This window comes from Saimiri boliviensis, chromosome 3 (genome assembly GCF_048565385.1).
Source record: "Saimiri boliviensis isolate mSaiBol1 chromosome 3, mSaiBol1.pri, whole genome shotgun sequence".
NCBI classification, from domain to species: domain Eukaryota; kingdom Metazoa; phylum Chordata; class Mammalia; order Primates; family Cebidae; genus Saimiri; species Saimiri boliviensis.
Genome location: NC_133451.1, coordinates 67594647 through 67620714, shown reverse-complemented (window position 1 = coordinate 67620714; position 26068 = coordinate 67594647). Strand labels below are relative to the sequence as shown.

The following is a 26068-nucleotide window of genomic DNA, read 5'->3' as shown; positions in this document are numbered from 1 at the left end:
AAAAAAAAAAGCTGTTGTATCTCTTTAGGTCATTCTTTCTTCCAGACCAAACATCCTCACTTCATCAGACCAAACTTCGTATGTCCTATTTTTTGAAAGATTTTCATCCTAGATGCTCTCCTTTGCACATGGTCTCATCCAACAACTTTTCCCCTAACGTCTTGACTTCAGAACATAATTCTTCAGCCTGGCTGTGTCTAGGGCAGCATAGTGACTATCTTTTCCCCTCACCTGAACATTCTGTGTTCCTTAATACACCTTGAATGTACAAGTTTTATTGTTCCCCCATAGCTACAATGTATAATTTACTTGCACCAAACCTTTTTCTGTAAATGCTGTTAAACTATGTTTGTCAAAGCAATTAGAAAACTGCACATGGTTCTTGTGCTTCATCTGTCATCCCAAAAGCTGTTTGGGTTTTCCATAATGAAGAAACTAATGCTAACATAGGCACAATGGACTGATAAAATGATTACCAAGAAACAGAATCCAACCAACAGAAGTTAGTCATATATACACCTAACTCTCTCAAAAAGCTTTCAAACATGTCAGCAATTAGGGCAGGAATTACTCTGCTGATGACATTCCAACAAATAACAGTCACTAAGGACTTACCTGCAGCAACTATGATAATATCTGCCAGTTGTGTATGAATCTTCAGTTGTTCTTTGGGGGTATATCTGTGAGCTATTGTCACAGTTGCATCACCTGGAATACAGAAGAATTTCTATTAATGATTACTGAACTTTTAAAAATTTTACAGATGCTCTAAATCTAGAAGAGTTTCGCTTATTTCCTAAGAGTAGAAAAGCTACTTTGATATGACTAAATCACTTAATACATTAGTATACAGGGTAGTTGTCTTCATAATGGCAGGCAAACAAATACCGAAAGCAACAAAATAAGTGAACAAAAAAACTAACCAACTTTGAAAGCAGGTATTTAGAAAACAGCGAAATTTTTTTGTCATAGGTTATGGTACATCACAGGAAGCTTTTATATGAAAACCTTGAGGGACTGATGAATGAACAAGAGAGGAAAGAGATTTCAATATTTACAGTGTGAGCCATGAAAGGGTAGTGAGGGAAAGTTGGTGATAAAGTGTAGTCAAGAGAAGGACTTCTGGTAAAAATATGGCTAAGTCTTGTCTTCTCCTGGAAGATGTGCAAATGCTACACAGTTAACAAAACTAACAAAAGTTACATGATCTCCATTCTCCACTTTTAGAAAAATTGGAAGACCTCTTTTCTACAGACTCCAAAAACATGTTAAGAGTAACCAAAAGCAGCAATTAGTAGATACTATACAGGGAGAAAGGCAGCAAAGAAATGCAGACAATGACAACATGGCCGGCAGCGGCAGATCCCTGAAACTGACCGCAAAATTACACTTCTACAAAAAGTTCATCCCACTGTGCAAACAATATAGCTTTCTTAACTGGGGCAGTGAGAACAGAAATAAAGGCAGAAGAGCCTTCAGGGACCTGCTATAGTTCAGAGTGGCTGGTAACACACTCGCATAGAGGGGCTATTTTAGAAGGAAGCAGTCTGACTTTGTGAAGGTAATAAAGGAGTCAGAAGGCTGCACAGGACCTCCTCTAACCCCCAACAGAGTGTCCTGTAAATAGCAGATCTAAGAACATCCATCTCATTCAATGATGAGTAATAAAAGTAGATGTGACATAGCATTAATAAAAGGATATTATGCAAGAGCAAACCCAGGGAAATGTGGGAAGTGATGAAGCTGTTCTGATCCAAGTGGTGTTAAACTAGTTAATTTAATAGATGACTACATGCATTTGTCTAAATTAATGAAACTGCACACCAAAATGAGGAAATTTTACCATATGCAATTTTAAAAAAATTCAATAAAACGGTATATTTAAAAAGTGTCAGAACCAAGACAAAAGGCAAAACAAAAGCAAAAAAAAAAAAAAATTAAGCACTTACCAATGTACTAATAAACTCAACAAAAAATGTCGTGGAAAAGTTGAACATTATGAACAAATATTAAACCAAAGTTTGTATTTATTTATTTACTTTTAACTTTTAAGTTCAAGAATACCTGTGCAGGTTTGTGATATAGGTAAGCTCATGTCATGAGGGTTTATTGTATAGATTATTTTATCACTTAGGTATGAAGCCTAGTACCCATTAACTAGTAACTAGTTTTTCTAACTCCCTCCCTCCTCCTAACCTCCACCCACCAGTAAGCCTCAGTATCTGCTGTTCTCCTCTCCCTGTCCATTTGCTCTCATCATTTAGCTCCCACTTATAAGTGAGAGCATGCAGTATTTGATTTCTGTTGCTGTGCTAATTTGCTGAAGATAATGGCCTCCAGCTCCATCCACGTTCCTGTAAAGGATACAGTCTCATTCTTTCATGGCTGCATGTATTCCATGGTGTATGTTATGTGTATGTGTGTGTGTACGTGTGTGTATGTGTGCACACAACTCAGTACAATTATAATTATTGACAAAACTGGAAAAAAAAAGACCCTTCAAAAAGAGACTCTTCTAATGGAGGATGTTAAAAATTCTATTTTAAAAAATTCTTGGGTCAAAATAAAACAAAACAACATTGCCAACTTTTTAGAAAGATTTATAATGAAAACAGTTCATATTAGATTCTATAAAATAAACATAAAGCAATGCTTAAAAAATTGTAGACAAATTATTATATCAATAAAACAGAAATAAGTAAATGAATCATTTAACTTCAGAAGTTAAAGAACAATAAGCAAGTGAAACTAGAAAAAGCTATAAAAGTTAAAATGTATTTGATAAATCTAAAAAATAGACTACTGTGAGAAACACTGACAGAATTCAATAAATTAATCAAGTAAGAAACTAATATACAGAAGTAAATAGCTTACATATATAACATCTTATAAAATATCCTGTGAGAACAGGCCTCACTGTAATAGCTGAACAAAAGAGAAAATACTTAAAATAAGCTTAATAAAAAAATGTGCAAAATCTATGTAGTAAAAGAAAATCTCCAGAATGACACCAAAAGATATACATAAGACGAAGGAACTAGAAAGATAAACTATGTTCTTGGATAGAAATAGTTAATAACATTAAGATTATAATTCTATCGATGTTCATTACAAATGCAATAAAAGTCCAATAAAAATGGACTCTTTTTTGGAAGAATGTAATTTAATACTAAAGTTAAAACAGAAAAATAAAAGATAATCAGGAAAACTTTGAAAAGGAAGGACAATGAGAGGCAACTAACTAGTAGTCTTTTTCATTTTAGTTGGCACCATTTTCTGCTCAGTTATTTACAATAAAAGTCTAAAAGTCCTCCCTGGTTTTTCTCTTTCTTTCACTTACTATAAACCATCAAGAATGTTGAGTATATATTTACAGCCATGCCAAGGTACCAAAATTATAAAGCACCCATCTCTGTGTCAGTTCTGGTGTCCTACATTTGAAAAGGTTCTGTAATACCTTAACAACCCACTCAAGTGTTCTCTAATTCCAAATGAGAGTCTCCCAAATACCCACACAATCAAAACCAAAGCAAAACTGAAACTTCCCATTTCCATCAGTACTGATTTCATTAAGAAATTGACAGAGACACGAAATCCAGTGATTTGTATACACATATAAGAAACAACTTAGAAAGTATCAGGCAAAAGAAAAGTGTATCAGGATAAATTTCAAACTGCATAGAAAGCCCTTGTAGGTAACTGCACTCCCTTCACTACCTTTTCAATGCTATAAGGTTAACTTGATATTCCTCAGTGAGTTTGGCTGGTGATGTCCATAGAAACTATCAAAGTCATATTTGAACTTGATTTATCAGAGTTTATGACTATACCAATACCAAACCATGGAAAGGCATTTAGCCTGTTATTCGGTAGACCTGATAATAAAGAGAGGTGACCCAATGAGCTAAAAGCAAATGTGTTGAAATGATGCCTCAGACTCTTCTGTCCTTTTGCTTGTGAGCACCTAAATTCCTGTTCCTGGTCCTGACATCTAGCTGTCCTGTTAACCCTATTCTTATTTAACTCATCTTCCTTGGCATTGTGATAATCCTTGTCATTCCTATATTCAATTCTTATCCTCTATTAATTTTCTTCAATCCTCTGGCTTTTTGCAGCTATTTTTTGTGTGTGTCTTCTCAGCTTTTTCCCAAGGGAAGCCAGTACTAGCAAGTCACAGCAGCTACTCAAGAATGATGCATATTTCTGACTTTCAGATGGTTTTTTCTCACACTCAGTTGTATCCTCCTAGAGTGCATATGAGAACAGAGTGAGACCTTGTTTTCTATCACAGGGACCCAGATAAGCAGAGTCTACAAGTAACTATTTTGTGCCTAGTGCTTTATAATATGTTTCTAAGACATAGGAAGAATAAAATACAGCTGTCCTTCAGTATCTGTCAGTATCTGGGAGGGACTGGTTCCAGGGCCCCCTGCCCCACTGGCAGATACCAAAATCCACAAATCCTCCAGTTGCTAATACAAAATAATATAGTATTTGCATATAACCTATGTATATCCTCTTACTTATTTTAAATCATCTTTAGATTACTTATTACTTAGGTAGTATAAGTAATACCTAATACAATGTAAATGCTATGTAAATTGTTTTATATTATATTTTTAATTATTTTTATTATTTATATCATTTTTTCTAAATATCTTTAATCCACAGATAGTTGAATCCACAAATGCGGAACCCACAGATACAGAGGGCTTTCTGTACTTAGAATCTATCTTCTAGAATCTTAGCGTTTTCTTGGAAATCAGTAATTAATAGATAGACAAGATGTGTTTTTTATTGTGTAAAAATCTAGATTCAACCAAGAATTATCAACTAGGACCCACCTGAGCAGTTTTCTAGGCTATCATTACCTCTGTAATTTATGGAAAACAATATACTGTAGCAAATAGTTGCTAGTAATTTGCACATAATGCCAATTTGAAGCAAATAATATTTTCTATTAAAAAAAATCAAACCTAGAACAAACAGCACAATGTGCTTCATTTGTTAGTATCATTGTTTGTTTGTTTGTTTGTTTGAAATTACTTTAATGAGGGATTGACTGTTCTTGGACATTTCTGGGCCATTCCTGACCTTGGTTTATTTAACAATCAAATGAGCCTATAAATCCTTTAAACCAGATTCTCTGGTTGTGTCATGGACACACCCTTGAAAAACTTGCACACGCTTTTTCAGTGTCTCTCTAGCCTCACTCTGAGCAGAATGAAATAGTTATTTGCTTAGTAAGCTAAAGAACCAGACACTATGGAATGATTTTGGTAAGACTGTCCATGTGCCAACTTTCAACTCTGGATTCTGTCTTTTACTCCTAGAGTAAGTTATTTTCCTCACATCTCTACAACCATCATTTGAAAACATGATTCTTCTATTTTACTTATAGAAAGATTTCACAAGCATTCTAACTATTGTCTCTAAAAAACAGTTCATTTTATGGAAGAATAAAGAACTACATATCATGACTTAAAAAAACAAAAAAATTTAAAGAACACCAGAATCATGCTAGGCAATAAGAATTCACAATTCTCTATTCTTACATGGAAAGCAGGTACACAAACATGAATCATAATACAGTGTGCTAGATTACATGTTAGAAGGAGGCAGAAATTATAGTGTTGCCAAGAGCATCATTATTTACTCCACCTGAGAAAGCCATGGGACAGTTGAAGGTCTCAGAGAAGACAGATTGTTAATGTGAAAACGAATTCTTTTCCTTCTGCTTCAATTCCCCTTTAAGTATGCTTTTCATATCCTTTCCCATTGGTAAACCACTTTTTAGAAAAATATGAGGGAGGATATTGCTTAGCCTTGACTATAAGAAATTTCTTCATTATAAGAGCTAAAGTCTACCTTTTCCCGGCTTTTACCATAATTCTAGATCTGTCTTCAACAAAAACACAAAATAAGTCTCAACTTCCTTTCTCATGAGGCAAATCTTCAAACACCTGCCTGATCCTGAATCAGCAGGTGAAACATAATTGCTAACAATCTGAACTAGAACCTCACATGTAGAGTTTTGCTTTGTCACTTTCTCTGGATAAGGAAAATCTGAGTCATTCCCAATATAGTAATTCATGTCACGGTCTGGTTTAAAGGAGAAATCACTGAGAGAAAAATCACAGGAAGGAAAACTCAGTAATCATGCACAGAACAGCAATGAAAAAAAAAAAAGCCTGAATTCTGTTTTGGGTAAATAAAACCAAAAGATTCTATATTTGAATATTTAGACTCAATATTTGAATTATTCAAATATTGAGTCTAAATATTCAAATATAGAATTAAAAAAAAATTTCTTTTTCTCTGCAAGCTACTATTGCATCTAAATATTCAAATATAGAATTCAAAAAAAAATATTTCTTTTTCTCTGAAAGCTAAGCAATGAATAAACTATAAAATGAAACTTAAAAACAAACTAAAAATCACTTTTCTATAGAGAAACTCTATAGACACTAAATGTAATTTTGGTAAGGTGGTTGGGGCAACCCGAGGTGACATTTAGACAAAAACCTAAAGGAAGTGAGGAAATACATTATGTAAATAACTTGGGGGAAAAAAGCATTCCAGGCAGAAAGGACACCAGGTGCAAAGACACTGAGTCATGAACACATAAGACATATTCCAGGAAAGCACATATGGGTAGGACAGGGGGCAGTGATGAAACATGAGAATGGTAGGAAGTGAGTTAGGAGATATAGCCCAGGGTCAGGTCAAATAAGGCCATGCATATCATGGTAGGGAACCTGGATGTTATTCTGCTGTTATGTTGTCATGGGCTGTCATGCTACGGGAAGATATGGGTGATTATGACCTACCATGTGAAAAGCAGACTCTAAATGAAAGGTGTGACAAGGCTGAATGCAGGGACACTAGTTCATAAACATTTCAGTGTTCCAAGTGAGAAACAGAAGTTGTCTGAACTAGAATCTTATAAGTCCAGGTGATGATATCACAGGTGTATTTTACACAGATCGCTAATGTTAGACAGAGGATGTAAGAGAAAGAGAAGACAAGGATTGACTGAGCAACCAGGAAAACTGATAGTACCACTCATTAAGATGGGGAAAACTAAGGGTAGTAAAATTAGGAGTGAAGGTTTGCATATAAGTTTGAAATGGGTATTGCCATGCAAGTGGAGTTGTCAAGTGCACAGTGCTCATATGGGTCTAAAGCATATAGGAGATGGAAATGATATTTAAAGCTACAGGGCTGCAAAGGCCACCTAGGGAATGGCTATGAATTAAAAAGTTAAGTCCTGTGGTTATTCCAATGCTTCCTTGAGTAAATATTCTCAACACTGACCACACTAGATTTTTCTATGGAACCTTCTAAAAAGTACCTGCTGATAGTCAGGTTCTGCTCCTAATGATGCTGATTTAATTATTTTCTGTGTTGGGCTTAGGCTGCTCTATTTTTAAAGCCTCCTTACGATCCTAATAGGCAGCTAGGTTGAGAACTGCTGGTTTAGAAGTTGGGAGGAAAGGAATGACCTAGAAACAAAGAATGAGAAGAAATGTTTAGTGAGGTAAGAGTAATGTTGCTAATGGTAGCTTTAATCTATGCTTAAATAATAAAAGAAATATAAAGAGCCCTATAAAATGTGGCCCTTTTGTTAACAAGCATTTTATGAATATTATTCAATTTACTTCATAGTTTTCTGTTTATAAAAACCATCAGGAGAAATACTTTTTGTTTTAATATTAGGAAAATGTTTTATTTGTATTGAGCACATGTTTATTTTTAATTTTAAAGACAATTGGATAACTGTAATTTTTTTTCCTGCTAACCAGCTCTGACAATAAAATTAGTGACCCAATCATAGCACACCTAACTGAAACTCAATTAAATAAATTCACCAAATGTACATCCAGCACCATTATATAAAATGCAATGTGCTTGACAGTGGAAATATATCCACAAAGACCTAATGATATGTCTACCTTTAGTAGAAGTCTTTGGCTCTATTTTTAGTTCCCCTTTTTCTTCACCATCTTATTTGCATTGTGTTTTATATATTGCTATGGGCTCATAAGATTGAACTTTTTAGTTTTTAAGTAAAGAATAGTAAAAGGGAGGTGGCTGTCAAGATGGCCAAATAGCAACAGTTCCTTCTGCAGCTCCTAGCAAGATCAACACAGAAGGTGGGCGATTTCTGCATTTCTAACTGAAGTACCTGGCTTATCTCATTGGGACAGGTTAGACAGTGGGTGCAGCCCACAGAAGGCAAGCCAAAGCAGGGTGGGGTGTTGCCTCACCTGGGAAGCTCAAGGGGTTGGGAAATTCCCTTCCTTAGCCAAGGGAAGCCTTGAGGGACTGTGCTGTGAGGAACAGTACATTACAGCCCTGATACTACATGTTTCCTATGGTCTTTGCAACCCATAGACCAGGAGATTCCCCTGGATACCTACACAACCAGGACCCTAGGTTTCAAGCACAAAACTGGGTGGCCATTTGAGCAGACACTGAAGTAGCTGCAGAAGTCTTTTTTTCATACCTTAGTGGTTCTTGAAATGCCAGTGAGACAGACCATTCACTCCTCTGGAAAAGGGGCTGAAGTCAGGGAGCTAAGTGGTCTAGCTCAGCAGATCCCACCACAAGGGAGCCCAGCAAACTACCATCTGCCAGCTGGAAATTCTCATTGCCAGCACAGCAGTCTGAAGTCAACCTGGGATGCTCAAGCTTGTTCTGGGGAGGGGAATCCACCATTACTGAGTCTTGAGGAGGCAGGTTTCTCCTTATAACATAAACAAAGTCACCAGGAAGTTCAAACTGGGCAGAACCCACCACAGCTCAGCAAAGCCTCTGTAGCCATACTGCCTCTCTAGGTTCCTCCTCTCTGGGCAGAGCATCTCCGAATTAAAGGCAGAAGCCCCAGTCAGGGGTTTATAAGAAAACTCCAATCTCCCTGGGAAAGAACACTTGGGGGAAGAAGCAGCTGTGGGTGCTGCTTCAGCAGACTTAAATGGTTCTACCTGCTGGCTCTGAAAAGAGCGGCAGATCTCCCAGCACAGCACTTGAGCTCTAATAAGGGACAGACTGCCTCATCAAGTGGGACCCTGACCCTTGTGCCTCCTAATGTGGAGACACCTCTCAGTAGGGGTCAACAGACACTTCATACAGGAGAGATCTGGCCGGCATCTGGTGGGTGCCCATCTGGGACAAAGCTTCCAGAGGAAGGAATAGGCAGGATTCTCTGCTATTCTGCAGCCTCTGCTGGTGATACCCAGGCAAACAGGGTCTGGAGTGGACCTCCAGCAAACTCCAGCAGACCTATAGCAGATGGGTGTGACTGTTAGAAGGAAAACTAACAAACAGAAAAGAATAGCATCAATGACAACAGAAAGAGCATCCACAAAGAAACCCCATCCGAAGGTCACCAACATCAAAGACCAAAGGTAGATAAATCCACAAAGACGAGGAAAAAGCAGCACAGAAAGGCTGAACATTCCAAAGACCAGAACGCCTCTTCTCCAAATGATCACAGCTCTTCACCAGCAAGGGAACGAAACTAAACAAAGAATGAGTTTCACGAATTGACAGAAGTAGGCCTAAGAAGGGGGGTAACAACAAACTCCTCCAAGCTAACCCAAGGCAAGGAAGCTAAGAACCTTGAAAAAAAGGTTAGATGAAATGCTAACTAGAATAAGCAGGTCGGAGAAGAACATAAATGACCTGAGGGAGCTGAAAAATACAACACAAGAACTTTGTGAAGCATAAACAAGAATCAATAGTCAATCAATCAGGAAGAAGAAAGGATATCAGAGATAGAATTTCAATTTAATGAAATAAAGCACGAAGACAAAATTAGAGAACAAAGAATAAAAAGGAATGAACAAAGCCTCCAAAAAATATGGAACTATGTGAAAATACCAAACCTATGCTTGAGTGGTGTACCTGAAAGTGACAGGGAGAATGGAACCAAGTTGGAAAACACTCCTCAGGATATTATCTAGGAGAACTTCCCCAACCTAGCAAGACAACCCAACATTCAAATTCAGGAAATATAGAGGACACTACAATGATACTCCTCGAGAAGAGGTACCCCAAGACACATAATCGTCAGATTTGCCAAGTTACAAATGAAGGAAAAAATGTTAAGGGCAGCCAGAGTGAAAGGTCGGGTTACCCACAAAGGGAAGCCCATCAGACAGACAGTGGATCTCTCTGCAGAAACAGGAAAGTGGAAGTTGCAGTGAGCCAGGATAGTGCCACTGCACTCCAGCCTGGTGATAGAGGGAAAAATAAAATCAAAAAAAAAAGAAGGACATTGCATAATGCAAAAGGGATCAATGCAAAAGAAGAGCTATCCTAAATATATATGCACCCAATACAGGAGCACCCAGATTCATAAAGCAAATTCTTAGACACCTACAAAGAGAATTAAACTCCCACACAATAATAGTGGCAGCCCTTAACACCCCACTGTCAGTATTATACAGATCAAAAAGACAAAAAACTAACAAAGATATTCAGGACTAAAACTCAGCTCTGGGCCAAGTGGACCTAATAAACATCTACAGAACTCTCCACCCCATATCAACAGAATAAACATTCTTCTCAGCACCATATCACACTTATTCTAAAATTGACCACACTCATCAGCAAATACAAAAAAAAGTGAAAATCATCACAAACAGTGTCACAGTGCAATGAAATTAGAACTCAGGATTAAGAAACTCACTCAAAAACACACGACTACATGGGAAATGAACAACTGGCTCCTGCATGATTACTAAATTAATAACAAAATTAGGAAGAAATAAATAAGTTCTTTAAAACCAATCAGAACAAAGACACAACATACCAGAATCTCTGGGACACAGCTAAAGCAGTATTTACAGAAAAAATTATAGCCCTAAATGCCCACAGGAGTAAACAGGAAAGATCTATAATTGACACCCTAACATCGCAATGAAAATAACTAAAGAAGCAAGAGCAAGCAAATTTAAAAGCTAGCAGAAGACAAGAAATAACTAACATCAGAGCAGAACTGAAGGAGATAGAGACATGAAAAAAAAAAAAAAAAAAAAAAAAAAACCCTTAAAAAAATCATTGAATCCAGGAGCTGGTTTTTTGCAAAGATTAACAAAATGGATAGACTCCTAGCCAGACTAATAAAGAAGAAAAGAGTGAAGAATCAAATAGGCACAATAAAAAGTGATAAAGAGGATATCACCAATCCCACAGAAATACAAACTACGATCAGAGAATACTATAAACCCCCTCTATGCAAATAAATTAGAAAATCTAGAAGAAATGGATAAATTCCTGGACACATACACCCTCCCAAGACTAAACCAAGAAGAAGTTAGACCCCTGAATAGACCCATAATATGTTCTGATATTGAGGCAGCAATAGCCTACCAACAAACAAACAAACAAAAACCAGGACCAGACAGATTCACAGAGGTACAAAGAGGAGCTGATACCATTCCTTCTAAAACTATTCCAAATAACCAAAAAAGAGGGACTCCTCCCTAACTCATTTTATGAGCCCAGCATCATTCTGATACGAAAACCTGGCAGAGACACAACAACAACAACAGTTCAGGCCAATATCCCTGATGAACATTGATGTGAAAATCCTCAATACAATACTGGCAAACCAAATCTAGCAGCCCAACAAAAAGCTTATTGACCTTGATCAAGTTCCCCTCATCCCTGGGATGCAAGGCGGATATAACATATGCAAATCAATAAACATAATCCATCACATAAACAGAACCAATGACAAAAACTTCATGATTATCTCAATAGATGCAGAAAAGGCCTTTGATAAAATTCAACACCCTTCATGCTAAAAACTCTCAATAAATTAGGTATTGATAGAACATATCTCAATATAATACGAGCTAGTTATTATTAATAAACCACAGCCAATATCATACTAAATGGGCAAAAGCTCGAAGCATTCCCTTTGAAAACCAGAATTTGGAAACTATCTGTGAGTATTCTTAACTTACAGCAATATAGTTGCTTGTATCAGTGCAATAAGAATCCATTTTCTTTTGCAACAGGAAGCAATCAGAGAAACTTCTTGTTTTTCCAATGCTTTGACTGGAAAGTTATGCTTCCCTTTAAGAAGTCAAGTTCAACTTACTGAGCTGATAAAAGCCCCTTACAAAAAAAAAAAAAAATACTGACTTCATACCCTTGTCCACACCATCCTTGTACAAGGTTCCTGACTTGTGGTCAGTAAAGAATGTCACCTTCTAACAGGCCCAGGAGCTCAAAGTTTATCTTGGAACCTTGAGAGGATCACCTGACTTACAGGTATTTGAGGATACAAACCCATGTTGAACAGAGTTCCATCGAAGCCAATCTCAAAGGTCTATGTAGAAAGTTATTCTTCCAGCACTTTATGCAAATAATCAGGCTCAGTATACGACTAAAGTCTATTTTGCAAACAACTCAGTCCTTTCATGACTTTGTGTTTTTTAGCAAAAATGAGGACTGGAGAGAGAGGAATTATGTTTCAAAACTTATCATACATTTGTCACTAAATTCTAAATTCATTAGTTGTTTTCAAGGTTTTTCCTACATTTTAGACTAACCCTGCTTGTTCCTGTGAACCAACCAGCAATCTCCAGCTACAATTCAGGACAAGCAAAAGGGATAGGTAATAGAGAAATCTGGATTAATATTCTATTTCTGAGCAATTATCCTGCAAATCCTGCCAGGTAATGAGAATAAATAGGGTGCCCATAACCTAGAGGTTTCCTCTTTGGGATGCTAAGACCAAGGGAGCTAACCAAAACCAAGTACCATGCACTCAAATCTTAGCAAGTGTAACTATATCTACCAGTTATCTGGTAAGGTCACAAGACATCCTTTTCTCTTTCTTGTTGGAGGAGGACCCAATTCCACAGCTTCACCTTAGCATTTGGCTTATAATAAAGAGTCCATACAAACCCCCAAACCCCCAGATACACTTTTGTCTTAAACTCAACTTCAAGGTTCAGGTTGAAGCCCTAGGAAGGAAAACTGGATCTAAGGGATCCAGAGGCAGATGATAACAGAAGTTAAAGAGTAGAACACAGGTGAGCATGACTATTTCCTGCCAATTAAGCCAAACCTCCTGTTTCATGGATAAAGCTCCTATTAGTAACCATGGCATAAATGAGATCTAGGGAACTCCAAGGCTACTGACAGTAAGTGGGATTCAGGCATAAGTAGGAGCAGATAATTCCTACTCTGTAGGCTTTCCCTGCCTCAGGGGTGCAAGCCACTTTGGCACCCATGGGTGGCACCTGCTAGGGCAGCCAGGACTCAGGGATGCAAGGATGGAAGAAAAAGGACATTCTTCCTTCTCTCTGAAGAACCAGAGACACCTGCTCCCTTCTTTCTAGATAATTAGCCATTCATCTTCAATCTATATCCTTTTTTAATGCATCCTGAATCCCTGGGCCTCATTTGAAAAACGCCTTCTTTTTTCATTTCTTCTCCTCTGTTCTCTTTTCACTGATAGGTAACTGTGCCTCCATGCTACAGAACACTCTGCTCAGATGCATCCTCCAAACTGGGATAGTTAATTACCAAACCTTAAACTGGTTGGGTTTGGGCTCAGAAGAAAGAAACCCAGAAGCATAACATGCCAGCAAAAGGGTAAAGTTTGTTTGTTTTGTTGTTGTTGTTTTTAACCAGTCAGGCTTTTGGCCTCAGTCTCCCTGTGCAAACCGGTAAAAGGCCTCAGGATTTTTGAGCTGTCCTTGCCCACCTTGTTTTGTTTTGATACATGTTTTCTAATGACCCAGTTTGTCTCCTCTCACCTTCAGGCCGTCAGACTCCAAACAGTCATGCAACTGGAGTCTTGGACAATGGCCCCTTTTGGCTGAGGACCCTTAGACAGGCTTCTGAGGGGGATCAGACTGCCATTTGCCCAAAACAGCACCCTGTCAGCAGCAAGCAATTAAGATTGATCTTTGACCTTTTCATTATCCTTATTCTAATGGCAGTGAGATGTACTTCTTTAGAGAGGGGTATGAGGCAGCCAAGTAGAAAGGGTTCCCTGGAGAACCCCCAACTGACCGGTGCTCTGGGAGAATGGCTTGGAACACGGAAGTTCATAGGCAGGAGCCTGGTCCCTCCAGTTCCTGGGTGGTACTGTGGAATTCAATTGGTGAGATGGGGGCCTATTAACAGGAATCCCTCTCACTTTGCTGAGTTTTTTCCTTTTTACCCAATAAATTCCATTTTTTTTCATCTTTCTGTGTGTCCACAAGCCTAATTTTTCCTGGTCATGTTTCAAGAACTCAGCTTTTAGCTGAACTAAGAAAAATGTCCTACAATGCTATGAGGTCATGGAGAAAGAGAGGAATTGAAGGAGAAAGATGTAGACTTCATTTTCCATTTAAAATAAGTTTTAGTGTTCCTTTCAATAGTGTGATAGTCCTAGTTGACTGATAAGAATGTGTATTTTCCAAGCACAGTGCTGTTCAGATACTAAATGGCTGAATTTAGAAGACATTGAAAATGAAACAGTGCTCCTATTATTCAATTTAGAAAATGAGAATAGTTCTATCATTTGCTGTTTTCTTCAGTCTTCCACTACCCAAATTCAAAGATGTAATTCAGTAAAGTCTAATTAACATGGAGATATCACAAAACATAATATCCCCAATATCTTTTCCTTCTAAGCTGAGGGTAGTGGGATGAGAGTGGCAGAGACTAAATACCTGCCATCCCCTGTCCCAGTCAGACAATGGTTCCTTCCTCAGAGGCAGCAAACATCCCACTCCACTGCCAATAAGACTAAGAGTGTCAATCTCAGTGGTGTGATCACTTTGCATGACTCCTGCATTCCTTGGCATTCCTTTTTGGCTCCTCTCTTTGAAACCTAAAAAACCTTGGTCCAACCTGCCACCAGGCTGAGCTTAATCACACATACCACTCACATCACGTTGCACTGCCTCAAGCATCTAGTACTGTGTTATTATGTCCTGCAGGTGGGAGATAAAATTTCTAGGCTGGCAAAAATTAAAAAGTCCATTTTCACAACTGGGCTTAATTCTCACAAAGTGAAAGACATTCAACTGGAAAAAAAATTATTGTCATTTTCCATTTAGACAGGGTGCCTCTTGAAGAAAATCTACCTGAGATACAGTAAGTTGCTGCAAAATCACAGCTTGAGTGTGAAAACTGAATGCAATGCAGAGTCAGTGCCTTCAGAAAATATCCACTGCAAAGATGAGTCCTGGAGATTCAGACTGTCAACTTCTGGAGAGAGAGAAGTCTTTTTCGGTGGGATGCAGTTGTATCCCACAGTGTTTCCCAGAGAATAAGTACTAGATGAGTATTGGCTGAATGAAATAAAGAACATCACCAGACCCATTGGACTCTAAGCAAAACCAGCTGGTTGCTGGCCCTGTCAAATGCTCTTTAAAAATGAGCCAGCATCAATATTCCTCCAATGATGCCAGAACCTTTTAGTCAAAGGAGCAGCATGCAACTCCATATTATGGCCAATTAGGAAATCTCACCTAACTAGATGAGATGTCCTACTTAGAAATAAAAATATGCCTACAGGTACTTACTCTAAGAATAAGAAGCTGGGTGCGGCAGCTCACTTCTGTAATCGCAACATTTTGGGAGTTTGAGGCGGGCAGATTGCTTGAGCTCAGGAGTTTAAGACCAGCCTGGGCAACATAAAGAGACCTCATTTCTACAAAAAATAAAAAAAATTATCTGGGTATGGTGGTGTATGCCTGTGGTCCCAATGATTCAGGAGGCTGAGGCAGAAGGATCACTTGGGCCCAGGAGGTTGAGGCTGCAGTGAGCCGTGATTATGCCGCTAAACTCCAGTCTGGATGACAGAGTGAGGTCCTGTCTCAAAAAATAAAACTAAAAGGATTTGAAATAAAATCTGATTCTATATCTTCTCATGACAGTTAGTAACCTTGGTCATTATGGCACTTTGAAGGAAAACAAAAAGTTTTACAGAAATTGGAGACTTTCTCTGTCACTTCCTCATTGTAAATCTAAAAATAAAGACACTGCTAAAAACAATTGTATTCAGTTTTCATTCTAAAAGAATGTGAAACTGGTAGGTTACTACATACAAAAAAGTAAAAAAAAAAAAATGTAACTGGGCAGCTGAACTTCAAAATGCATTTTCAATGTTTTCTTTCTTTCTCTTGGGTTTCAAGATACAACCTTAAGGCAAAGTGCAGAAGACTTTCCTTAGCCTTAAAAAAGACTCCACGTCTCTCCCTTTCTCACGGTACATACTCCCTGCATATCTATCTAACCCTATGCTAGTATCTCATTATATGCCTTCTTAGAAGTTCCAGGAGCTAATCTTGAGACAGACAGACCAAGTCTGGAGATCCAGCTACAAAATTCCAGAGATTAATCCAAGGACACTAGTTAACAACCCAGCCATTGTTGAAGTGACATCAGCCCACACTCTAGGTGGACTGGGACCCAAGTCAGCCACCAGAACAAGACACACAGACATCGTACTTGGCCCAATTCTTGCATGCCTTCTTTATCCAGTTTTCCCTTTTTAAGTCCCTGCCTTCCACCAACCCCCAACCCAAATCAGAGCAGTTACTTTGAATAGGAATCTGGCTGTGTCCCCATTTTTACTAGTTTTGGTTAATAATGTCACTGTCTTTACTAGGCCTTGCTCTGGTTAATTGGACTATACAAGCAGAGAGCATCTGGACTTGCATTCAGTTACAAATATACAATGTGTATATGTGGTCACAATGGTACTAAAACATTCTAATAATTAGTGGAGCTCATTCTCTTTATGTCACCTCAATTAGCCATGGGCTTCGAGAAGCACATAGAATGTTTACTTAGAGATGCCAAATTTTATTTTGTGCCACTGACTATTTAAAATTTAAATTACCCATACTTATGTATCATATCCCCTTGCTCCCCCATCACCACCACCAAGACTACATAGCTCTGGGAGGATAGGAACCATCTCCCACCTACTCTCTATTAACCATATAGAAGCTCAAGTGTTACATCCTCTACAAACCCTTCTGTGATGATCTGTTCTCAGCAGAAGGTAACTCCTTCCTTGATTCCTTGTTGTGTTGAGTGTCAACACTACCCCTTTAAGAGTTTTTAGCACATTCTCCCTCCTCTAAATATTCAAGCCCTTGGGGAATTAAAAAAATTCAAAAAATAGCTGTGATCCATGTCCTTAATAACAAAACTAAAAGCTAGCCATAGGTAGATACGTATTAATCAAGCTAAATTACAGTATGGCCATTTTTCTTCTAGTACAATTATCTTTGGCTTTAAGACAGAAATGAATCATTAGGCTTCTGCATGCCTTCTGGCAAAGAAATAAATATACAGTGTGAGCCGAATGCTCAACATTGTGAGTGTTATTAGAACAAGTTCTATACATATGAATTTCCTGAGTTAATCCTCCTTCATTATCTTCATTAGCTAACAATGCACATGGAGTCACTGCCCATAATTATTGCCCTAACAGACATGGATGTCTGAAATATTAACTTTCCCACAGACTCCAAACCTTCAGTAAGCAGCTCTCAATGATTCATTATATTAATAATACAAGTCATCACACTCCTCTTAAATATGCATGAGATTAAAAACCACTCATGTTGCAAACCTTCCAATATCATTTTTAGTATAATTTGTTACCTTTGAGATACTATAATTGTAACAGCACCCAGGTACCACTGTAATAAAGATAAGTTTAATCATCTGGTTTGTAAGTAACCAGTATTATAACTTATTCCACTTTTATTCCATTTTAACATGCATTCAAGCGAGAATATTTCATAACACAAAGTATAATACTTTTTAAACCATATACGTTTTTACCCATTAATTCTTTCCCCAGAAATAACTGCCACCATCAATTTGTATTTATCTTTCTCATGCTTGCTTTACTGCTCTTACTACATATGTAAGCATCTATAAATAAATCTTAAATGATAAAAAATAAAGTAATATGTTTAATGCACAGGATAACCTAGTTTAAAACTGTATAAAAAGGGTAAATCAATTTTGACAGATATTTTATAGACAAATGAATAATTCAAAATTGAAATTAATCAAGAAATTAGCATGCAGTATACTGATGCCTATTAAAAAATACACTGTTAAGCACTATTTGGAGAATTATGATGTCCTATTTCTAATCACATATTTTATAAACTTTTATAAATTCTGAGTTTATTCAAATTTTTACAGAAAAGACCAGATATGATCCAAAAATTGCATATACAAATCCGGAAGAAAATAAAATTCAAATAAAGTTAAAAATTACATCGTTAATCTCGGATCATGTTACTTCACACATCATGATTAGAATAGTTACAGATTACGGACTTAAGTATAATAGTGGTAATAAAAGTAACTGCCACAGCTATATGCACCAATAGCTCACTTAACTTACTATATGTCAGGCACAGTAATTAGTGCTTTAGATTAATATTTCATTTAGTTTTCACAATAACCAACTTGAGGAGATATTAATATTATTGATATTTTACAGATGAGGAAAGTGGAGGTCTACATGATTAAATAATTTGCCCAAGGTCACAGGGCTTGGTAATGGAGGGGACCTAACTCCATGTCTATCCTCTTAAACACAAACTCAGCATCTAGCTCCCCAGAATGCCTGTTTCCTTGCATGGCCTTATATGAGTCCTCTGAAGTCTCCAAAGCTCATTTCCTTTAGCTGTAAAATGGGAATAACATTAATATATGCTAGGATTACTGAGAATTAATTAAGATAGTTTAAGAGAAAGTACTGAGCAAATCATGGAGCTATACACTGTTGCTTGTTATGTTACAGATGAAAACAACGTTAAAAGTGAAAAAAAAAAACAAAACTGCCCATTGGCTCTTGGTCAAAATTTTCCAAGAAAAAAATAGTATACTTAGGTAAACATTACTAATTATTTTATCTTGTGATATGGTTTGCATCTGTGTCCCCACCCAAATCTCAACTTTCAATTGTAATTTCCAATATTGGAGATGGGGCCTAGAGAGAGGTAACTGGATAATGAGGCACTTTCTCATGATTTAACACCATCTCCCTTGGTGCTGCTGTTGCAATAGTGAGTTTCATAATATCTGGTTGTTTAAAAGTGTATGGTACCTCCCCTCTTTCTCTCTTCCACCTGCTCCAGCCATGAGAAATGCTGGCTCCCCCTTTGCCTTCTGCCATGATTATACATTTCCTGAGGCCTTCCTAAAAGCCAAGCAGATGACTCCATGCTTCCTGCACAGCCTGCAGTACTGTGAGCAAATTAAGCCTCTTTTCTTTATAAATTACCCAGTCTTAGATATTTCTTTACAGCAATGTGAGAACAAAACAGACTAGAACAGACTAATACAGTTAAAGATTAGAACAGACTAATACATCTTGCTTAGGTGAGACAGAAATTATTACATAAAGGCAAATCTGAATCCATATCCTTATTATACAGAGACAGAGAGAGAGATAAGCAGCAATAGACCAAGCTAGAAGTGAATAGTGAAACTGGGAATGCACCTTTCGAGATGTGTACCATGAAAAGTGTCATACCACTGGATTTGGTCTTTCTAAGAGCTCTTCAAAACTAAGGCTTTTTAAAATTACCTGGAGTCATTATCAAATCTTAATTTACTGTGATTCATATATATGTATTGATTTCTGGCAATATTTAATTCTCTAGACATAGAAAGGAAAAATAATATTCAAAAGTGTCATTCATCATTTTTATGATAAGTTATTACTGGGATTATTTAGATAAGTTATTACTGGGATTATTTTTTCCATAGGGCTTTGTGTTTTAAAAAATTATCTCCTAAGTATCATGTCAATCAAGATCCTAAAACAAGTATTATTGAAAATTTGAGATCAGGAAACTTGAATTCAACAAGATTTATATAATGGTAAGAAATCTATCTATATATGTTTTTTGTGTGTACATGCATGTGTGCATGTGTGTGTATGTGTGATACATGATGAGCATAAAGGTGTCTCTCACTCTGGTTAAATATTAGAAAGCAGAAAAATAGCCCCTCCTCTTCTTTGGAATTAGAGAAACCAATGAAGTACTATATCAAAAATTAGGGGGAGAAAGATTAGAAGTAATAAATGGTAAAGGAAGTACAAAACATCTCTAACACATACATAGGCCAATGACTACTTCTCCTAAGAACATGAACTTGGTGTTTTACCTAGATTAGAAGAAGAGGCAGATTTTAGCAAACAGTGATGAACTGAATAACCCTTGTGCTTTCCTCCCACAGCACCAGCTCAGACAACAACAAACAATGTCCCATCACCCCTTTGCTGGATTTCCTTTTCATCCCATCCCCATTTCCACCTCTAGGGAGCTATTCTGTATCTAGCTATTAGGCTGTTGAAGAAACCAAGATCCTCGGATGATGTTGAGATGACCAGCACCTGGAATGGCTGCATGTTCTCAAAGGCTAATCATACCTTCCTGGGCTTTGTTAGTGACTTGGAGTGTCACTACTCCTCACAGGACAATAACTACTTGTTTAACCTACATAATCTGGTAACAACTCTAAGCCTCAGATAACTCATCTGTAAAATGAACTAACTAGCTGATTTCTAAAGTGCTAAGACCTCCCCACCATAGGAATTCTACATCCAACAGATGTTTTGTTTTCTATTTCCTGAGGCATGTGATTTTTTTGTATCTAATAGCTTTGCCCTTTTCTTAATGTCTGTTTTGTTAATGATTTTAAAGAAAGTATATATAGCCAAAAGAAAAAAAAATAGAGAAAAAGGTCACTATAATTCCTATAGTCACTCTCAAGACTCTCACATCATTAAATGAGGAATAAAGGAGACTTTGAATTACATAAACCCACAAATATGCTAAGCTGCATTATCAAACATCTTTACTTGATTTTGTAAGAAGTCAGAACACTGTGAGAGTGCATAGCATTTGCAAGGTCCTACCTACCTCCTGGCCGTTCATGCTCTCCATCAGTGTGTAAAAGCATGGCAATGGGCATCCCTACATTCTTGGATCTTCCAGCCACAACCACATTTTTTCCAAATGTTTGAATTCCTTAAAATACAGAGTTTGGTTTAAATGCGGAATTGACAACAAGAAGTAAAATAAACATTTGAACAGCCAGCTGAAACATTCTTTTAAAATTTTCTAATTAAATCTGAATTATTATGTGGCTTGTCTATAATATGACCACATTCATTATTTATAAATAATTCATTTTATGCTTCTTAGATTTGTCACTTCTTCTCCGATTATGTCCTCATTAAAAACCACAGACATTCCTCAGCTGCCATTAAGTTACTTTTAAACATGGAGATTCACATTAAGAGAAGTATAGAATCTTAACATATATTAACTTCTAATTATAAAATAAGCAAACTACAGCAATGTCACACTTAATAGGCAATCAAACTTTGAGCAATGCTGGGACAAAACAAGTGAAAAAAGGGGCATTTTTCACAAAGCTCATGCCTTTTACTCCATAGGAGAGAAAGGTTAAACTTAACAGACATAGAAAGATGTAAAAAATAAAGCCTGCAGATTTAGTACATTCTACTTCTGTTGGACTCATTTCTTCATAAATAAAACAAAGAAGTTAGAACTAGGGATTTTCCAACACTAACACTGTAAGAGTATAAATCTAGAATCTGTTTTCCTTTGGAGGTTTTTCTTTCTCAAAAAATAGCAGATTAGAAAGGAGAAAATGCTACCAAAAATAGAAGTAACAGTGATGGAGGTAGGAAAATCATCAACATATAAGGCCATCTGGGGTCAATTAATATAGAGGTAAACATCTCTACATACTGTAAGAGTCTATGAGAACATTACTGAATCCAGCACAGTACCTGTTAAATGCTAAACATGAAAACCCAAGCCAATAGAAATGATAACTATGAGATCACCACATATTTTTAAAGGTAAAGAAAAATATATTTTAGAAAAGTTTCTATCAAAAGGCGTGAAGTTTATATTTTAAAGGTAGACACACACCACTACTGTGTGGAAAATTCACTTCCTCTAAGTTGCAACTGCAGTTATCTATAACCTGGCAAATGTTCTTCATTTTATTTTGAATTGTGTTTTGACTTCTACAGTTTTACATCTCTCTATATACTAATGCTTTATGACTTATAATTTTCTGTCATCCTATAGGACTGAGGTGGCCCCATCAAATCTCAGTGCACAAATGCTCAGCTCAGTACCTAGCACCCATTTCCTGCAGACCACAAGTTACCAACCTGTTCTTGTTATTATTTCCCAAACAGCACTGGCAGTGGCAGGTATGAGAGAATGCTGATCAAGGCACAATCTTCCAATATTGATAATATGAAATCCATCAACATCTTTTTCTGGGGCTATTCCATTGCATATCGTTCGCTCATCAACATGGTCTGAAAAACAAATAAAATTTGTCTAATTTTTACACTGTTACCTATTTGGTAGCCTGGAAAATAAAATCTGGGAATTTAAAGCCACATCACTTTTAATTTAGCTCCAAGAAAGGTATAAAGTCATTATTATTATTTGCCACAAAAATAGGAAGCAAAAATGTGCTTGACTGATGGTTAGAATGAACTGTAGTTGTAATATATGCTATTACAGACCCAAAAGTGGCTGGACCGGTGAAAGAAAAAATTTGTGAATTAAACAATCCCAATGATATCTGCTAATAGCCAGGTGTTACGTCTTTGCTTCAATAAGTTTGTATATTTAGAGGGCTTAAATCCACAATTTATCTGACGTGAGACGGTTTTACTAAATTAAATACTTTGAGCATTGCAGATTAACGGGCTTTGTTAGTGTTCAGAATAGTCATAACATCATTAGTTCTTAGCTTCCCCTTAAATGACATAACAAAAACACAAATAGAAAACATGCATGCACACAAACACACACACACACACACACACACACACACACACACACATTTTCTCTAAAGCACTGGCATAGTGAAATCAAAATATTACTATGACTTGCTAGATGGAAGAAAAAGAACACGTGAATAATAAACTAATCAAATGAAATATGGGATGCCAATCATCTTATTTTTCAAAGTAAGTATAGAAATATAAAATAGGCACCTATTACTCTAAGCAGAGTAGTTTAAATTACCACTAACCTAACAATTAACCCATGTGCCTAATATATTAAAAGTATATTTTCTACGTAAAGTTTATTTGGCCATTATATAATGTCATTTAGACATAATTCTTTAAAACATTATAAAAGCCCAAGTTCAAAATTTCAGAAAGCTATGCCTTGGGTTTTACACCTTTTGTATTCTGAAAGTGTGCTATTGCACCTTACTTTAAGTAGAGCCAATTAACCATAAGTAGATTACCAAAGTCCTTTAAATATATAAAAGTATTCATTTGAATCATATTCAAATAGAAACTGAGTCTTCAGAACATCTCTCCAATCAATAGTTTTTCACTTTCAATAACTGCATTCAGTCTATAACGTTTTAGCAGGACCTCCATCTATTTTCTATAGATCTAGATCATAATTTAGATTCTAGTCAAACTTTTAAAAGAATACATATTTAACTTACTACATGAGGGTAAAAATAGTCATTCTTTTTTAAAAAAATTATAGGTGATGATGATGATAAGTCATTTTAAATCACCTACCACTCATGCAGAATCTTCATGACATGAATATTTTTACAATGAAATCAAAAGCTTTATATATGAAAAGAAAAACAACTATATTTGAAGTATCTATTTTTAGCTAGGATTCAAATTAGTTTATTTCTAAGTTCAAAATTGGCTAATATATGCGTGGGCTGTACTACTGATTAAAAAGAACTCAACAAGGACTCTTTGATTTTAAGAGCCATTCTCCAAACAATAAGCCTGAATTACACTGAATTTTGCCAACTACTGTTGTGCTCCCATTCACTGAAAATAACATTAAAGCTGTAACAAATAATTCATCTCACACACCAGCTAATAGTTGAGAAGAAATGTAAGCATCTGAAAAATTGGAAGCCAGAACTAGAGACTGACAGTTAAGAGATCTGTCCTCTCGTACATGTAAACTTCAACTCAGATCATAATTCAGATCAACACTTTTGTCTTAAGTATTTAAGTATTAGTAGTTTAAAAGACAGATATGTGGACATACAAAAGGTATAGCAGATTCATAAAACCTGAATCTAAAAGGGAGAGCTTCATATGAGTAGATAAAAAAAAATTGAGGATCACAAAAATCAAGAAAACCAATTCATTTATCATTTTGAAATAACTCTGTTATCTTAGCAGTGTATTAAATCTAATATTTATCTTTTTCCAGGAGAGATCTTTTATTATGTAGTGTACATTATATAGCAATAACCTTAAGTCCTATATCTAACATTTAAAAAGTGCTTTACAATGATTATATTACCATTACATCAATTTCCTTTTAATCTTCATAGTTACTGGGGACTAAGGTAGAAAAGGTATGATCACGCCCATTTTAAGGACAAGCTCAAGGAGTTTGAGTCAATCTCAAGCCACTACAAAGAATGCAGAGTTTAAATCCATATCTTTTGGCTCTAAGATCAGTTTTTCCTTTTGTATCATATAGAAGTCATAATAAATATTAATCACTTTAAATACCATTCAAAAATTGAAATCAGAGAGGCCTCCTTCCTAACTCCTAACAAGACATTTGATAACTCTAAAGTATCCCAAGAAATGTACCGTTTCTCCTAGGGCTCCAACTATAACACTATTTCTAGATTAAGTAATACATGTCTAAGCACATGCAAAAAAGCATCAAACGTTTTACAGGTAATTCTACTTCTTTTTGTTTTACAAGTAAGAGAAATAAATACATTTCCTGTTTTTGAATGACTGCTACTAAAAGTTTCCCAAAATCTCACTCTTGGGGCACAGGACTTGAACAGAAAAAAGAATCATAAGACCATTGCATCAATTTTCTCACAATGGTCATACAACACTTTGATTCACAGAATACATTGGTAAACAACAAACCACTTAACATCTTACCCAAATGAATGGTAAAACTGGTATTATTCACTTTGTGATTTTCCTCCTTCTATTTAAGGTTATGAGAAATCATTAAATCATACTTGGGAAAAAAGAAGTCATCAAATTAAAATCTGAACACTACAATAAAACAGCTCAGATAATGCCTTTAGGGAGCTCACTTATTACACTGAATAGATATGTACTGTATACTACATAATAAAAAGTAGATCTCTCTCTCCTCTCTCTCTCTCTCTCTCTCTCTCTCTCTCTCTCTCTCTATATATATATATATATATATATATCATCTCCTTCTTCTGAATTTGAGCCTATGTGTGTGTGTGTGTGTATGGAGAGAGAGAGAGAGAGAGAGAGAGAGAGAGAGAGAGAGAGAGAGAGAGAAAGAGTGAGAGAGAGAGAGAGAGAGAGAGAGAAAGAGAGAGAGACACTCACTCTGTCGCCCAGGCTGGAGTGCAGCGGCACGATCTTGGCTCACTGCAACCTCCACCTCCCAGATCCAAGTGATTCTTCTGCCTCAGCCTCCCAAGTAGCTAGGATTTCAGGCATGCACCACTTCGTGTGGCTAAATTTTTGTATCTTTAGTAGAGATGGGGATTCACCATATTGGCCAGGCTGGTCTCGAACTCCTGACCTCGTGATACCCTGGCCTCAGCCTCCCAAAGTGCTAGAATTACAGGTGTGAGCCACATGCCTGGCCACTGCATATATATTTTTGTGATTTATTTATAATGTGCTTAACTGCTTTTGGACAATAAACAGAAAAAAAAGGAACAAACAAATTACTGGCCTACTTTTCACCTACGGATTTTTACATTACTGTTTAAAAATACCACCTTCCACTTCCCCCACATCTGTTGGATAAGTGCAAAGCTCATCAGTATAGTAAATATTGTGTCCTTTAGTTTGATTCTTTTTCCTACAGTCCCTTCTCTATGTGTTCCATATCTTTACCAACCATCATCATCACACACCTTCTACTCTAGTCAGAACAAACCATGTCCATTCCCCAAGCCCTTAGCCTTAACTTCTGCATTGCTATTGCTCATAATCAATTTTTTTCACTAGTAATCCTTTCTTCTCGGT

The 26068-nt window shown here is 36.6% G+C and overlaps 1 protein-coding gene across 20 annotated transcripts in view; it reads right to left on the bottom strand.

Annotated features, from left to right (window-relative positions):
• Positions 1-26068, bottom strand: part of MTHFD2L (methylenetetrahydrofolate dehydrogenase (NADP+ dependent) 2 like) — a 169901-nt gene that overhangs the window by 84637 nt on the left and 59196 nt on the right. For all 20 annotated transcript variants that reach the window (XR_012516845.1, XM_074396267.1, XM_074396266.1 and 17 more), the window contains 3 exons: positions 22229-22381; positions 20937-21044; positions 616-708 (listed from right to left, as the gene is read on the bottom strand). Coding sequence is in view for 19 of the 20 variants with exons in the window: in XM_074396267.1 (XP_074252368.1) it covers positions 616-708; positions 20937-21044; positions 22229-22381 (354 nt within the window). In the remaining variant the exon portion in view is untranslated. The remainder of the gene's footprint in view (positions 1-615; positions 709-20936; positions 21045-22228; positions 22382-26068) is intronic.